We start from the raw sequence: 17,370 nt of genomic DNA on the forward strand, positions 1-17,370 counted from the left end.
ATATTCTGAAATAGTTGAGTTGACTTCTTTGGTTTTTCACACCTCCCTGACCTTTTCAATTTTGTCTGGGAACAGAAACTCTTATGCAGAAGTACCAAAAAGACAACTACGTGCTGACTTGCTTTCCTCCCACACACTGTAAATTTGTATTGGGTTTCATAGGAAATGCAGGGACAGATCTGAAACTGTTCTCAGATAACTTAGCCAGCTAGGGTAAACACAGTAAATACATTATTCAAGACATTTTCTTTACATTTGGGGTTGGGGTCTTGAGCCAAAATTGACATTTATTGACATGAATTTTGGGGAAAGAATTTGAACCAAATGGAACTCAAAATACATTTTGAAATTCTGGAGATAATGTTAAGCAACACCTAATGCTGGAGAGGGAAAATGCTCTGTCTTTGCTCTAGATCATAAACTATGTCCATTCACATTCATTAATTGCTATTATACTTTGCTATTACTGTTTTGAAGCCACTGCAGGAAGGGAAGGGTAAAAGCAGATGTCTGTTCAAATGCAATGTCGAGAAATCCTTAATGAAAGCATGAAACAGTTAACATTGCAGTGACTGTGTTATCTGCACAAAATGTCTGGTACTGTGACCACTGTCTACTTCATCCACCATAGGTGTTATTTCGGCAAGAGGGCCAGAGCAATAGCCAAGTTATAGAAACACAGAAAACCTCTGCGGTGGTACTTCTTCCTGATGTTGGTGTCTACATCATCGAGGTGTGTGCAGTCAGTGAAGGAGGGGATGGGACTGCAAGTCCCCAGATCAGAGTTCCATCTTTTTCAGGTAAGGTTACATTTATATTTGAAAGAGTGGTGATTATAGCAATGCTCATTAACTCTACTATTCTCTACCTGAAAATATTCTCACAATTCTTTAGCTATTACATAAAATCATTGGTCTGACTCTTTAGTTCTATGCTGAAACAAAGGTATCTAGCACCACATGAGATTTTTGAAAGCATCTGAGGCAACCATGTGAGGCTGATGAACAAAGATGATTTATTGGAAACCTCTCCCATTTGAGGATAATATCTGAAAACCTAACTGAGCTGTAGATGTTTATATGTGTACTAGGTGTCTCAAATAGCAATATAGTCAGCTGGGATGTGATCCACAGAGACCAGCAGTGTGGTCTTAACAGCAATTCAGCTAATCTTCTGAATTTAAGTATAAAGACATAAGCACCTAAGGACATCTGCAATGTTCTAGGGCATCCCAGACAGAGATGGCAGATAAGATGTGGGACTTAGGGGATACACACATCATTCTGGACTACCAGCCAGAGGTGTAGTATATAACACAGCTAAAAATGGCATATATTTAGGTAGCTGAACCCTGTGTATGTGCCTGCCTCAGAATAAGCTGAATATCACTGTAAGTTCCAGTGACTCCCTTGCATAATTATTTTTTTTTAATTATTAACTTATAGCACTATTAAAGTACTATCGTTAGGTAAATTCTGATGTCTAGCTGCAATCTCCTCATTTACTGTGATATGCTGACAGAATTTAAAGTATCAATATTACGCATGTACGTAGGGGATGGGAGGATTGGGGGCAAGAACAACAAAAAAATAACATAGTCCTTGCCTAAACAAGACAAGGCATTTTAATTCTAACCTTCTGCTAACACTTTAAAGTTTTACTAAATATTGCTTTTTAGTTCTTAAGGAGCGCTAACAAAAAAAAGTGAGACTGAAACTTCAATCTAGAACTACAATTTCATGTCTAATCTGGTCACAAACCACAGTGCTATCAGGATGCAGAAGACACCAATCCCTGCTCCGTGGAATATTTCTTTCATTCATCTTTCGAGCCATAACTATAGGCCACAAACACCTTCATCTAATTAGTCTATGCATATCGTATTAGTTTCACTTAGGACAATTGTTGTCCAAATAAACCCAGTCTGGTTCCCTTCCCATCTTGTTGCCACTACCACCCCAGAGCACAGTTCCCCTTAGCATGGCCTTTAAGGCACTGCTATGATCAAAAATCAACACTGGATTAATGAGCCAAAACCCACTTTTTTCCACTGGACAAACATAGGGATCAAGGGCTAGCTTTCATTCCTTGTTCTGGGACAGAGATTTGTGACTCAGGGCAGTTTCTGCAGCCTAATTCTTTTTTGAAGATTGAGGCACAAAACCATATAAACTTTTGGAATTTCCTCTTAACTTGCAGACTGAATATGAGGATACAAATGTGAGTTGCTGTAGGTATCATCATAAAATGATACCTAAATCATCATAGGTATCATCATAAAATGATACCTAATGTGTAGGCAGCCCATTTTGTGACTACAGTTCTCACAAGTTAATCCATTGCCTAAAAATTAGTCTTTTGCTGAGGGAAATAGAACATAAATTTTGGGCAAAAGCTAATATCTAGATGTACTGAGAACCATTTGCATCATTTGTTTCTTAATTACTCTGCTTTCATTTCAGGAGGGAAAGTAACAAGTGCTCAGTCCACCTTACATGTGTTGTCTACTTCCTCATCCTCTGTAACATTGCTTTTAGCACTGATGGTACCTTCGACTTCATGGTGAAGGCTGCAGACTTTGTTGTTGTTGTTATTTGTTTGCTTTAACTTGATGACACCAAGGGATGGAGTTTTATGTCCGTGGAGAAACTGAAAATGCAAGCTAATGCTTAAAGACCCATCGAAATGCCTGTGGTGCACTTAGAGGAGTGTTGGAGACACGGTCAATAATTCGTCAGGTTTTTATCTCCTTTATTTGTAAAAGTCCTCTGGGGAGGAGACCCTTCTTGGCCCAAAAATATGCAGATTGTATGTAATAAACTTTTGTAAGCGAAAGTGATTTCTGTCAAATGTATTTTCCTTTTTTAATATGTTTGAATTTGGTGAGCCCAGTCATGTATCATCAGGTGTTTGAACGGTGGTGTCTAGTACAGTACGCCTGTATGGTTTGGGGAAAAAATTCTTTTTTAAATATAGAACAAAGTTTGATACAGCTTTGCTTTTGAATACTTTGCTTGCATCCCCAATAAATGGTTGTTCCTACTGACAAGGAAGAAAAACACAGTTTATACACAAAGACCACTGCAAATGTAAAGAAGAACTTGTTCTGAAAATATATAATATTATATAATATATTATATAATATATATAATTTTCAGTGAAATACTAGACAGCTTACTCAGAACGTGGCAAAATGGAGCAGAAAGTCCACTTATTTTATTACCAGGTAAATGGAAAATTATTAAACACAAACTTAGGAAACCATTCAGTTTTTATAAAATACCACAAGGTTTCATGAAATTTTCAATAGAAAATAAAAAATGAATTCCTACTGCATATTACAATGAAAATTCGACTGGGCATTTAAACACGATATACATTAAGCTACTAAGTGGACAAATAAAGCAATGCAAGGAGATAAACCTACTTTTCCCAACCACTTCTCAGGTGTAACTTTCTTTTTCTTCTGAGTCCAATTTTTGGTAACATTCTATGCTTTATATAGTTGGTAATCAAGTTGAAGTATACATGAAAGCATATTATGGAGAGAATATTAACATTTTTCAGAATGTAATCATACATATATACAGACTGCAGTAGGATATATTTTGGAGAATCTTTTTTCTGAGAAAAAAGTACTTGGAAAAGTGGTACAGAGCATCATTCCAATTATTTCTCTAATTGGCTCTATTTCTATAGCTCACTGGAGATTATTCTTGTAGGTAATGTGTACTATCAGTTTTAAGCCCCATTTTTTGCTGTATCAGACAATTTTTTACTCAATAGACACTTTGGACAATTTTTCTACATTGGAAAGCCTTCCCACGTACTGGCACCTGAGGAAAAATGATTCCCAGGGAAGATGGTGTGCATGTTTGTACAATTACGGTGTGCACAGTGTTACGAAGAAGGGCATTTTGCTGACACGTCTAGGGATCATGCCTAGGAAGAACATTTCACTGCCTGGGAACAATCAAGTCAAAAATGTTTAACGTGAAAGTCCTAATAGTATGGTTCTTCTAGTGGTCCATTCCTCAAAAAGTTTTGTTGAAAAGCCCTTTTAGCTGATGGGTTCCCAATTCAAAATGCTATTATTTTGCCAAATCACTGGGAAAATAAGTTTTGGCGTTTAACTAATCCATTCTAACCGTGCTCTTTCTCAGCTGCTTCAAAACAGTAGCCAAGACAGCACAACAGAGATAAGAAGGTGAAAAGTTGACTGATGACTAAATATTTTTGCTTTTGAACATTTTGTTAGTAAAATTTTTCAGAGAAGGTTCAACTCAAACCGTTATTACCCACTAGTATTTTAAACAATTTTCTAAAAAATGGTGTTTAAATTTAGTCACCATGTTGCTCAAAAACAAAGGCAAGATAGCTAGCTAAGAATAGACTGTAGATATACAGAAAGAGGCCTTCTATACCTCTGCTTCTGGAAAAGCCTTTGAGATCAAAGATAGAAAGGTGTAATGTACCTTGCTGAGAGAGCAAACTCATAGATAATACCTGCTGTCCCTTGTAAAACAGCAGCATTGCTACTGTGCAGAGAACCTGCACCAGCAATCCATCATCTGCCAAAAGGTTAAAATAAATAAGAACAAAGTGATGAACCAAAAAGTCAAATGGCTATTTTATAAATTAGTTATGCACAATTTCCTCTATTTTTTATACAGTTGCTTGCCAATGCAGTTTATTTCAGAGTATTCAAAAAGGCTACATTCACTGCTGGTGGCATTTGGTTAAACTTTCTGATAACAATAAATGGATATGCTTTATAGGAAGAATAAAAGTCTGATAAGGAGACAGAGCTCCATCTAGACACATCTCGCTCTCTAGTATGAAGATACAAATAGAAGTACTGAACATACCATCAGGTAATGTAGTTGCATTGCAGGGACAAAAGGAGGTATGTTTTATATTCAACATGAACAGAATATGTATTTTGCATCTTATATATATTAATAAACATGTTTTAAATGTTTAAGTACCTATGTATTACCTATTTGTTACTTTGTAGAAGATGTTTCCTTATCATGACATTTTTAGTTGCAAGGGAAAGCTTTTTCCTTTTTCATGTAAAAGATTGTAATAGTGCAGTCTGGCGTCACTGAGGAGACTGTATTTTTGTATAATGTCACAAGATCTGTTCAGAAAAAAAATAATTAGAAAGAAACCTTGTTTCACAGACCAAAAGAAAGTTACTGTTATGGCCCATATCAAAATGTTAGATATATTGTATACAATCTGTATATATGCTATATATAATGGTATATACAATGTGGAAGACACAGTAATATAATAGTTTCTGTGTACTGTTCTTGTAACATTAGATCTTTTTAATAAATTTATTCTCTTTTTATTGACTTTTATCTTATCTCCTGTAAGCTCCTCAGTTATATTCATAGAATACAAGGTGACATAATTATTTGGTTTTCAGCATCAAGAACCTTTAAATTATATGACTTTGAAGAAGAAAGTGATGAATCTGCAATAGTGAATGTGGGAAATATGGCCATTAAAATCAAATAATTTTTGGCATCATTTTAATTTCAATTAAATTTGGTTTCCCTGGGTAGGTATTTTTTTTCTAGCTAAATAACTGGAAGGTACAAGAAGGCCTGAATTCTCGAAATGAAACCATACCTGACAAAAAATTGCAATGTAAGTCTGCAGTTTAGCATCAGAGATAAAGGTTTTCTGCCTTAAAAAAAATCATGAACAGAAGAGAGATTTATATTAGATTTTAGGAATAAACTCTTTCCTGGGAAGGTGATGAGACACTGGCACAGGTTGCCCAGACAAGCTGTGGATGCTCCATCCCTGGAGGTGTTCAAGGCCAGTTTGGATGGGGCTTTGAGCGGCTTGGCCTAGTGGATGGTGTCCCTAGTCCACAGCACGGGGGTTGGAACTGGATGATCTCTAAGGCCCCTTTTAACCCAAAGCATTCTATGATTTCTATGAAAAGAAGTGCTTTATAAGGAAGTCACCAAGGTCAATCCTATATGTATTGAATTATTACACAGTTTCTGGGACCTCTCTGTAACATTCTTTCAAGTGTCACTCGTACCCCATGGCTGCGGAGGCACAAAAGCACAGTGTGGTCATTTCATGTTCAACTGAAAAATTTAGTTGCTTTGTCTTATATTTGAAATACTTTGTGTGACTAACCACAGTAGAATAACTTTCAAAAATACACATACCCTTTTGAGAAAAAAATGGAACAATGGAATATCCAGTTATAGCAAATATTTTTCTTTTTGTTAGTTTTATTTGAGCTTTTAATAATCCCCAATCAGTCCTTTATGAAATGCATATTTATAGTTGTAAATGACTTTGCAACACAGTACGAAGTCAAAAAGCCCATACTGGAAATAAAAATATGTTGCCACAGTCATTTGAACTGAGACTTCAATTACAAAATGGGTATGACTTAAATAGCATATTATATCAGGACTTCCTTTAAATTAGTTATGAATGTCACAGAAAACTGTAATGACCTGATTTTGCTGACATGGAAAACTATGCATATTGAAAATCCATATCCTATCAGAACTTCTACCGATCTGCAACCCACTCTTGCCCTTTTATGGCCATCATCCCAGTTCCTCTGAAGATGAAAGACATTTTACTTCTTAATTACTTCCTATGCTTTCGAGCAAAACAATGTCAAGGAAAAGAGAAAATGAACAGCATTTTATTGCCATAGATTAATTTACACAAGCCACAAGCCTAAAAGAGAAATCTATGGATAATTGTACAATTTCAATATTCACATTACTTCTTACAGCTGTCAGGTCAGCTGTATGGTTCTTACAAGTCAGCTGTTTGAGCAAACAGGCAAAAATGTTTAGATGTGCAGCTATTTCTGCTTCCTGTGCTACTTTTCTGCTGTCAGATCATTAACCAAGCACCCCAGCCTGTAAAAGAAACCTTCTCTGTCATCAGAAGAAGCAAATAAAAATGTCTGGGATGCTTTGGTTCATCTTTTATTATGATGAAATACATAGATCAGGCTAGAGAAAAATACCCTCCCTTTTGGTGTGGTTTGTTGTTGGGGTTTTTTCACTTTTATGCTCAAACCCATTAATTCTAAAACAACTATAGAATAAAAACATGAGAGTCTTCCTGAAAAGTCATCAAGATGAATAGCAAAGGCAGGCACCATATGTGTTAATCACAAATAAAGTTATTCAGCACTTTTGCTTTTTTTACACAAAATAAGATCGGGAAAATGTATCAATTTCCTTTCCATAACAGAAAACATGTTAATATAAAGATACTGAAAGCAATTGAGGCATATCTGGGTCAAAGCTTTAGCAAGTACAATTTTACTTTAAGCTGCATTGCTCTGCTCCCCGGCTGAACAAGCATTTCCATTTCATAATGACACCATCTCATCTTCTACAAAAGGGACTTTTTAAGACAGGGTAGTCAAACAGGATAGTTCTCCTGATACTTCTTTCAAAATTTGTCATATGTAGTGACTGAATGACTTGGTAAAGAAGCCCCAGTTCAATTCCTTACTTTTGTATAGCTCATTCCATTATTCTTGAGTAATATATACACCCAAATCTATCATTTTGGAGAGTCATTCTAGGTGATGATATTTTATGTGTACATTTGTTCTAAGTAACAAGTTTCACATGTGCTTTAGGTGAAATAACTCAATATCCATCCTGCTCTGACCACCAGACTGTAGTGCATGGGCTCCCAGATGATCAGTGGAGGTAAGGCTCAAGCCTGGCATTAGTACTTGGAGAAGACTCAAAATCAAATTGTTGATGTTTTCTGGCAATACTACCTTTATTTCAAGTCATATTAGTAGAAGCCAAATCACACATGGTACACTGGCTGTCCCTTTTGCTCCAGTTACAGAAATGAAAAAGCAGTACTTCTCACTGTCCTACACATTTATGGGCAGACCCTCCTTCCTTCCCCTGCCCTGTCCTGTAACAAAATGAAAAAGGGTTTGTGTGTGTACAGAGAAGGATGGGGGGAGGAGGAAAAAAAGGAGGGGGGAGTCCATGGGAACAGTCTCTCAAAAGGACAACATGAAATTAACCCTGCCTCTTGATATAGCAGTGTTTGCCTCCCAGCAAGCCATCTGAAATGGTAGGCTTTTTACCTTCCAAACAAGAAAGGAAGCATTTTTACCCATCTGAGAACTCCTGCACTAGATTATCCAAAACACTAAGATAGGTTTCCACTGCGTTGTGTCAACACTTTCTGACTTTCCAACGGAAATAGAACCAAATCCCACAGCTCTTGAATGGGAAGTGAAAGGAATTCCATCACTGCAAATTTTTTGTATAAAAAATCCTCTTGGGTGCCCAGGGTACACACGATAGGAAATATCAGTCTTTAATGCTCTTACCAAAGCTTTGTCTATTTAATGCAGGAGATAATTTGGCAGGTTGCAGACTGAATGTATTATTACATCATGGGAAACAGGCTTGCAGTTGCAAAAATTTTGTCAGATTTCTACTTTCTACACTTGAACATTTCTGTATCTCTGCAAGTTTGCTTTCCAGAATTGTAGTTCTTCCTTTTGGGCCATTTTTTATTACACCCAAACATCTCTTGAAAGTTTCTGATATACTAAGAGCTAAGACACTGTAAGTTCTCTGGCACAAGAGATCTCCAGCACCTTAAACCTTGGTGTGACAGCATATTGGCAAATATACTCAAGGCATAGCTACTTACACAGTTCTTCCCTCCACTAAGAAAAAATTTACATTCATAAACTACAGTGAGGTATTTCTGTTCTTATATGTCTGCTGAACTCTTTCTTACTTTTCATTGAAGAGTTACATCTGTTAAGATACTGTAAGCATCTAAAAAAGGTGTGAAAAACATGGGAGGAGAAAGCCACAGAATTCAGTAGGTCTTTTTTTATAGGCCAGCAAACAAACCAAACCCAAAATAAAACTCTGTTCCATGGGGGAAGGAGTGGGGGCCTATCACCCTGCAACCCCAACTTAATTTGTTGAATGTAAGTACGGAAGGATCAGAAGTGCCATAGCAACTTCTCACAAGGTTCACAAGGTAGGATGCTACAGAGAAGGAATGGCAGCCAGGAAAAGAGACAAACAAGCTTTCTGTCCATTTTGTGGCTGATGCTGCTGTTTTTACAGCAAAGTGAGAGATGTCTGGCCACCTTATATCTCCTTTAAAAACCTAAATCTCAACATTATGATCATACAAAGCCCTTTCAGACAATTAAATGGTAGATAATGTTGAAGCACTTATGGACTACTCAAATTGATTGAGGGAGGAAAAGGCAGCAGGTACTTCCAATGACAATAAATGTGAGATGAAGAAAACCTAAACTGTGCAAACCTAATGCTGAGTGTGGAACTGACAAGTGAAACTCAGGAAAGGTGACTTGAAATAATATCAGAGGGAGTCAGAAACTCTTGGCTCACCATACAGCAGCTTCTAGAATGTAAAAGTTGAGTGCCATCAGGAAGGTTATTGAGAGCAAGATTAAAAAAAAACACTTTTCTGCAAGACAAAATTTTGGTTTTATTACAGTGCTGGTATTGAGGTCTTGGCAGCTCAGAAAGTATCATAATAGAAATAGCAAAGAGAAAGACAACTCAAGTGACCAAGGGTATCATCTAGAACATCTGCCACTTGGGGAAAGGCTAAAGGACTAGGGCTCCTCAGTTTGGAGACAGGAGGGCAATGAATAATAAGCTATCATACCCCAAAGTACTAAAAAGACTGGTGAAAGACTGACTCCCAAACCTCCTCTGCTTCCTGTTTGGAAAACATGCTTTAAATTCAAAGATCCTACTTTACCTGTCCAGTGAATACTGAACTATTCACAAAGAAAGCTCCAACACTGAAAAGATGCTGTTTCAGAATACTCCCTATTCCCTGGGCCAGAGCAATCAAATCTACTCCCAGCTGTGAGACAAGTTAGAAAGAAAAGGCATTTGAGATCTGTGAAATCCTCAGCTGTATCTTCAAATAATTTGCAGCAGAGAGAAGAAGGAAATGTATCTTCCTCTGTTTTACAAAGGGACACTCACAAGCATGAATGAGAAACTTCTGAACATACCCAGGATGACGAAACCACCCCTCCCACATGGACATAAAATGTAGGAGTTGAAACTGAATTTCCAGAATCACAGTCTAGCATTGCCACCAGTGATTGCCATTAAGTCTTTATTGTTGTTCTAATTATTACTGTTTAGGTTAAATTCTCATGGTAGCTTTTGTTACCTGCTAATAGCAAATGAACTCAAGACTGTAAAAAATCAAACTTCAGGATCTTCCTATCCTTACACCACTTTTTAAGCTATACAGAGAGCCTGGGAGAGTTTTAGGTAAGGTGGCAGAGGAAAAGCCAATATCTGTTCCTACTCTTTTATGACTAACAACATCACATTTACTGCCGGACCATCAGAGACTGGAGGAAATGAAAATGCAGCATTTTTACTTCCTCTTTTATACCGAGTACACTAAGTGGAATGATTTTGATATAATGTAGTAAAGAGGCCTGATTGATGTAGGTTATAATTTTAAAACTTAGTTTTCTGCTTCTGAGTACACACATACTCACTAATTAACTTGAACAGCAGTTTATAAGACCAGTTTTGACTCTGCCCATTTAATGCACAAAATCCAATCAACCACCCTGTTAGCATAAATGGAAAATACATGTCTGCAAGAATGATAAATAACTGATTGCCATAGTGATTAGCATAACAGGCCTTGTGGAAAGCTACTTGGCATTCAGCTCTCACTAGCACATTTTAAGGATTGATACAAGCCTTGGTGCACTTTGCATTGGACGTGCAGCTGATTTAAATAGGAAGACATCTTTCTAGGTCTGGTGACTGACATTTTAATTTTAAACCTTTACATTTCTGTTTATAAGAAAATGAATCATATTTTTCAAACTGATGTGGGTGTTTTCATATAAAACATATGTTTGGTTCACTCCACTGAAAAAACCCAACCACTTTTAGTGGTCCCAGATGCTCCAAGCATTATTGCTGAGCTGAACTAACCTCAGGAAAGCTGTGCTGACTCACATTTAAGCAACCTGTTAACTTTGAATGCTGTGTGCTCTACTCTGGAAGTTTTTAGAGCCTCTATATTCTTCAATTATATGGGCCGTAGACATATCCAGAAATTGAATACATCAGATGATCCCCTTCATTAAAAAAAAAAAATAGATGACAATTTGAGTACACAAGGTAATTTGAAATGCTGCTAACAGATAACAGGATATTGGTATTGGAAAAACAGGCAATTCAACTACTCTCTTTAGTTACTTTTGTTCCAGTTTGGATGTGCTGTAGTATATTGCTCCATATTGGTAACAGATTGTTCAAAATCCCCTTCAGATACAAAATAAATTTGGGAAGCTTTGCAGAGGTTGCCATGCCTGTCACAGAACTGGCTTAATTGTGGGGAAATCTCCTCCTGCAGGGTCCTGAGTCAATAGAGCTGCATTGAGTGCTTCTTCTGTCTTGCAAGTGGATGGGTTCACTTAAGACAAAAAGAGTTGAGTTGAAAATAAACTATATTTAAGTTATGCAAGCTAATATGAAGAGCTTGAAGTAACTGATTAGGAAAAACAAGCAACTCATATTTTCAACTCATATTCTCAACTTACCCTGTAAATTTAAAGGAAGCACACCTTCAAGACACAGTGAAATCCAGGAGGGAGGGAAATAACCTCTCAAACTACCATAGATGCAGAAGGGATAAAAGAAAAAGGTTTGTACTGTTCCTTGAGCTGCTAAAGACAGGAACTGAGCTATCATTCCTAGGAAACACACAATATAAATGAAAATATTGCACTCAGTGTTTTCAAAATCTTAGTTATCTCCACAGCAGCACCTAAATATACATGGAAATTGTCAATTCACAGAATACAGATATGAAACTGGGATCTCACTGATCATAAATATGGTGCAAATAAGAGTGAGAAATGAATGCAGGGAAGTATAATAAAAGAAACTTTAAAATCTCCAGTCTTTCAAAGTACATAATTTTCAATCTCAGAGATTGCATTCTACTATATGGGAGGAAAAAAAGCGCAGCAAAAAAGGAATTAAATTAAATATCTTTCTGGTGAATCTGAAATTTCTCTTGGACATCTTTCCATTATTAAATATTCAGGGAGGATACATCAGATAACTAGAGAATCCTGTGTGCCAACTGTCCTATCCTTCTTGCCTGTGCATCTCATTCTAAATTGTTTGTCATAGGAAGAAAAGGCCAATAAAAGGTTCCTTCTGTTCATGGCCCCTTTCATGCCTGAAGGGTGAAGACAGTAACTCTGAACTGACTGAAGACAAAACCCAGACCTTCCTTCTGTCCCTCAACACCTGCACCAACCTGAGCAGCTGCTGAGGAGCAGTGCATCCATTTGCTGTACTGCTCCTGCATAGCCTGACATGACCTGTTTTGGAAAGGAAAATGCCCACCCCATCCTAAAGCACACAGTGGAGATGGGCTTCAAAGGCTTGTAAATATTGAATCTGTTTTGAAGGGTTCCATTTTCATAATTTCTAATACCTTGGAAGGTTTTACTTTCATCACAACCCTGGAAAGCAGCTTCAGATCTGTTGCTGAAGCAGTAGCTTCCCTGTCTCTCCACTCAGAATATCTCAGAATAGCCCATATGCAGCACAAATATATTCTTGTTTACATCATGCATACATGCAAAAGAGAGACGTGTTACACTACTCCTCACTTAGCCAACATTTATAAAAGTGTCCAAAACAGTGAAAAGCAGCCACTGAATTTAAAAAAAAACCCTCTCCGTATATGTACAGAGGCATTAATTATGACTGAAATGCTAGTGTATTATACAGAGCCGATTAAAAACAGAATTTAAAAACTCTCCAAAGTACAAAGCACTGTATTTTCCACTGAAAAAAGACCACCTCTCTTCAGACTTCCCAAAAATATTCCATGCAGTTTTCTGAATCATTTGGCATGTTTCATTTCCAAAGTAAGGTTGCAGAATGGAGTCCAAATGCTTGTGACTTCCTTTGTTCTTAGTTTGTTTGACCCCGTGTCTTTCATGACACTCATTGATTGAAACATAAACTGAAATAATTGCTTTGCTGTGAAATGCACTAATAATATCTGCATGTCTCACACCTTCAGACTGGTGCTTCTCTCTGGAACTCAAGTTCAAACTGGGCATATTTGCTATGGTATTTTTCAGTTAAGCTGGGCATACTGTAGCTAAAAGCAGTCCATTCAGTTTTCTAGTGTTGGTATTTCAGCCCAAGGTTTCCCCCCTTTTGCTCCAGGAGCAAAGCAGGAGCTTAAAACTTCTTTTTCTGTGATGTAGTGGTTGTGTCTACAATTCACATTGGTTGTCAAGCACACAGGCAGGCTTGTGCACATCTCATGTACCTAAATAAATATCATTTGAGACTGTCATGATGGTCTTCTCTTAAAACAGCATTGCTTAATGTGTGATATTACAGTGCCTAATTAAGCAAGAAGTGACTAGGAGAGATGGTGACCTTTTCCAAGTGATTTTCCATATATAACATGTGGCATGAAATGTAAAACTCCAGCACCTGAATGAAAGCTATCAAAAAGGGAGATTGTTCTCTTTCATACTACCAATCTAGAGCACTGTGCAAATGACTAGGATCTTTAAGGCAAAAGCAAGATCATAGTGTGCGACATTTCATTTTCATAACCTTTTCAATCCATGAAAGTATGTTTTTAATGGCGTAATCCTCGTAAATTATTAATGATTTTGCTGAATGTGACAAAATTTATAAGGCAACATTCTCAGCATCATTTATAAGCATATCTATTATGTGTACTGCAGGTATAGGGAGACAATTGTAGAAGAAAAGTGAAATAGTCAAAAAGATATGTAAAATAAGCTGTGATTTGTGTATCACTGCATTGTGTTATTAACCTGAAAAATAGTTCTACTTCAAAGAAAATGTCAGTGAGCTTTGTACAGTTTTCAAGTAAGGCTCAATTCAGAGTAATAATGAACCTATCTTAGGCAGGGATGATTTTTCACACAGAAGAAAAATTTAAATTAACTGTCTCCTACTTTGAGCATCTTTCACATGGACCTTGTAAAGATCCTAAATATATATCCTTTAATTGGATGAAAAGGCTTCTGATACATAGGTAATAGCAAACAGGTTTCCAGCATATAAAATCAGTTCAAGAGGACATTTTCTGGTTTTACATAATATGGTGAAGTACATTTCCATTAAAAAAAAAAACAACAAACAACCAGTTTTTTGCTAATTATCCAAGCTCTACTGCTTTGTTTTATTGCTCAAAGGTTTGAGAGAGTGACAGGCATTACCAGTGATGCTGAGCAAAAAAGTATGCTACTGCTTTAGGCAGAAGCCTGGAAATTCACCACACAGGGATTTATTTTCTGCTTTTTTTGTACCTTTCTACCTGTCCTTTGAACTCTGATGGCACATGAAGAAGGCACAGAGTATAGAAATTATATTAGTCTATAACTCCCACATGTGATTGCAAATTTGTGAAAAATTACAAGAAATACATGCTGGAATGTCCTTCACTGATATAGCTCACTATTTCTAAATGAGTATCATAGGAAGAAGAAATTAATTCTGCTCGAGTGAAGTGACCATGGCAATGTTGGCCAAGTCAGACAAGCTGTTTCTTATAAGGACATGAACTGTTATAGTAATATTCTTCACAAGAATAGACGTAAGAGAAGAGGAACAGGGAAGAAAGTACTTTCAGGTTGTCACAGCAGGATGTAAAAATGCTTCTCAAGAACTCTGCCATGAAAATGAGGATAAAAACCCAACTTATGTGTGAGCTAGCCAAATAGTACTATAATATAGTCTGTTTAAAAGACAGCATTTTTCCTTCTAAAACTCTAAGACATTAGAATCACAATCTATTCTGAGGAATCCCAGAGACAGTACTGACTGAATTAATAATGGTCTCCTTAAAAATAGACATTGTTTTCTGTGTATCCCTTTTTCAAAAAAGGAAATATTTATTTGTAATGCAGATTGAGAATTTTCAGTTGAAAGTCTAATGCACATTTATTCATTTCCCCAGTTATTGCTGACTTGTTAATATTCACATCAGAACCTGATGCTCACTAGATCTTAGACGCCTTGAAATTAGTCCTTCCAGTCTCATGCTCTTTAATTTAGATGTACAGACATTTCTTCAATTTTTAATTCCATAGCTGTATGCTTATTCAAATCTTTTATTTAATTTTTGCTGCCATTACTTTTCAAGATTAAAAAAAAATAGTTCAATTTAGTACAGAGACAAGGGTTTTTCTCAAAAACACAGATATTAAGACTTACACATGTATTATAGTCCTTAAGAAAATCGTTGGGAAAATGTAGCATTTTTAGACCAAGGCAAGGTGAGAATAGTGACTGAGCATTGGCTTGGGTTAGCAGTAGGAGCTCTGATAGCCAACAACTCAATTAAAATCATAGTTTGCTCAGGGCATGGAAAGAGAGCAGGGGACAATACGTAAGACTAACAGATGAAGTTTTCATTCAACTTAAAATCTTTACAAATTGTGAGAGAACATCAGGATTGTTCTATTCTTTCACGTCAGCACCATCACTAAAGTGGAAACGAAGCTTGTTCTGTTTCAGTTATAATACCACCAGCAGGTGACTAAGACCTTTGTGGTCAGTGTTCCTCTTCCAAGGTGTGTCTCTCATTATGTGGTAAATTCCTTCCTGTGTAATTAAACTCTGCCTTGAGAAGATTACTTCTTCTCTCCTCTCTGGATCTGGTACCATGATACTAGGGAATATAGAATCATGAGATTCTTCCTCAGAAAGTTGGATCCTGCCATTTGTCTGGACATGTATGGACACCTTCCAGAAATTTATTTTATTGGCTTTCCCTCCCTTCAAACACACACTCTGATTCATCTGTTTCTACCCTTAACTTCTGAATTTCCTCATCTTTGTAAAGTTAAAAATCCAAACCATGAGGAGATCTACTTTTTGCATGGACTTTTTCCCTTCAGATCATCTAGCCAGAATAGGCTGGCATTTGCTTAAAAAGCCCCTCTGCATGAAGTGTACTATCTGTGAGCTATTTTTACAAGGGAATTAAGCTACTGGTGCATGACTCTCAATTCTGATAGCTCAGATAGGAAGAATTAAGCCCTAATGTTAGGCAAATAGTCAACAATCTATTAAATCAAGTATTTGCAATAGCAGGAACCGAAACTGATATCCCAGATAATCTAAGCATTTCAGCTCACAGTCATTCCTGCTCCCTGGCAATTAGATCACTTCTTTTTGGCCTAATCAAATTTTGGTATAACCACTAGAACAGAAGAGCATGTCCTCAATAGTAACTTATGTCTGAAGAACGATGAGGTAAAAATTGGCAGTCTCCTCACTAGCACTTTAGTAAGTAAAATGCAAGGGGCCTGAGACAAAATCCAATTTTTTTAATATTAGATAAAACAGGCAAGAACATAGAAATATTTAGCAATTGAAAAGTGAAGTTAAACAAAATCATTTTAGGAGTAAGATACGCATTTCTAACTGCAAGAAATAAATCACTGCAAGAATAAACACCACATCTACTGCTGTCTCATGGACTCTCTACTAGACAGAGAAACTTGCTCAGAAGCCTACCAGTAGGTACTCAGGTCAGACATTAAAGTTTCTATGCAGAACATTCCTTTCTTCACAGATAATTAAGGCTGAGTGGCCAGAATATTCTCATCCAATATGATAACCCACAATCTCTGTAAACCAAGAAGAGCTGCAACCCACTACTCCACATGCAGAGCTCTGAGGTGAAATAGAAGCTCAGCAGGTCTCACCACAGACCTGCCTCACCAGCAGGAGCTGTACTGCACTAGGCAGAGCTTCTGAAAATAACAGCTTCAACTCTTTCAGCATTTAAGACTGGCGTTAAATGTTTTCCAATAAAATTTTATCTCGCAAATAGTAGAAGTGTTCCAGGTTTTAGAAGCACTATATGCTAATTATGTGAAGGCATTTCCCAGAATACTAAAGCATCCAGTATATCCAAGATTCACTATTTAAGGAATGAAAAAGAGAATTCTCACTAATTAAAACAACAAGAGAATAACAAAAACTTTATCACAGAACAGAAAATAGGAGAAAAATAGCCAGCATTTTGCCCTTCAGAAAGATTTGGTTAAGTACTTCATGCCATTTCACTGCTAACAGGTCTCATTTCCCTGACGTAATTAGCAAAGGAAACAACAATTACCTGCAGGTTCATTAAATAAATCAGCACTGTTGCTCATTGTGAAGTTAATGATCAGTAGTGCAGATGATTGTTATGGACACGGTTAGTACAGATGATATTCAGCAGTCTCTTTACTAAAGAGACTATTACTCTGCT

The 17,370-nt window shown here is 36.8% G+C and overlaps 1 protein-coding gene across 6 annotated transcripts in view; it reads left to right on the forward strand.

The window, feature by feature from the left end:
• Nucleotides 1-5,369, forward strand: part of CNTN5 (contactin 5) — a 619,355-nt gene extending 613,986 nt beyond the window's left edge. For all 6 annotated transcript variants that reach the window (XM_042023751.1, XM_042023752.1, XM_042023755.1 and 3 more), the window contains 2 exons: nucleotides 632-800; nucleotides 2,463-5,369. In XM_042023751.1, coding sequence (XP_041879685.1) covers nucleotides 632-800; nucleotides 2,463-2,566 — 273 coding nt within the window. In that variant the 3' untranslated portion in view covers nucleotides 2,567-5,369. The remainder of the gene's footprint in view (nucleotides 1-631; nucleotides 801-2,462) is intronic.
• Nucleotides 5,370-17,370: the final 12,001 nt, after the last annotated feature.

The sequence above is a fragment of the Corvus kubaryi genome, unplaced genomic scaffold (genome assembly GCF_017639235.1).
Source record: "Corvus kubaryi isolate FWS band 111438036 unplaced genomic scaffold, C.kubaryi_AGA036_p1.0 37256, whole genome shotgun sequence".
NCBI lineage: Eukaryota > Metazoa > Chordata > Aves > Passeriformes > Corvidae > Corvus > Corvus kubaryi.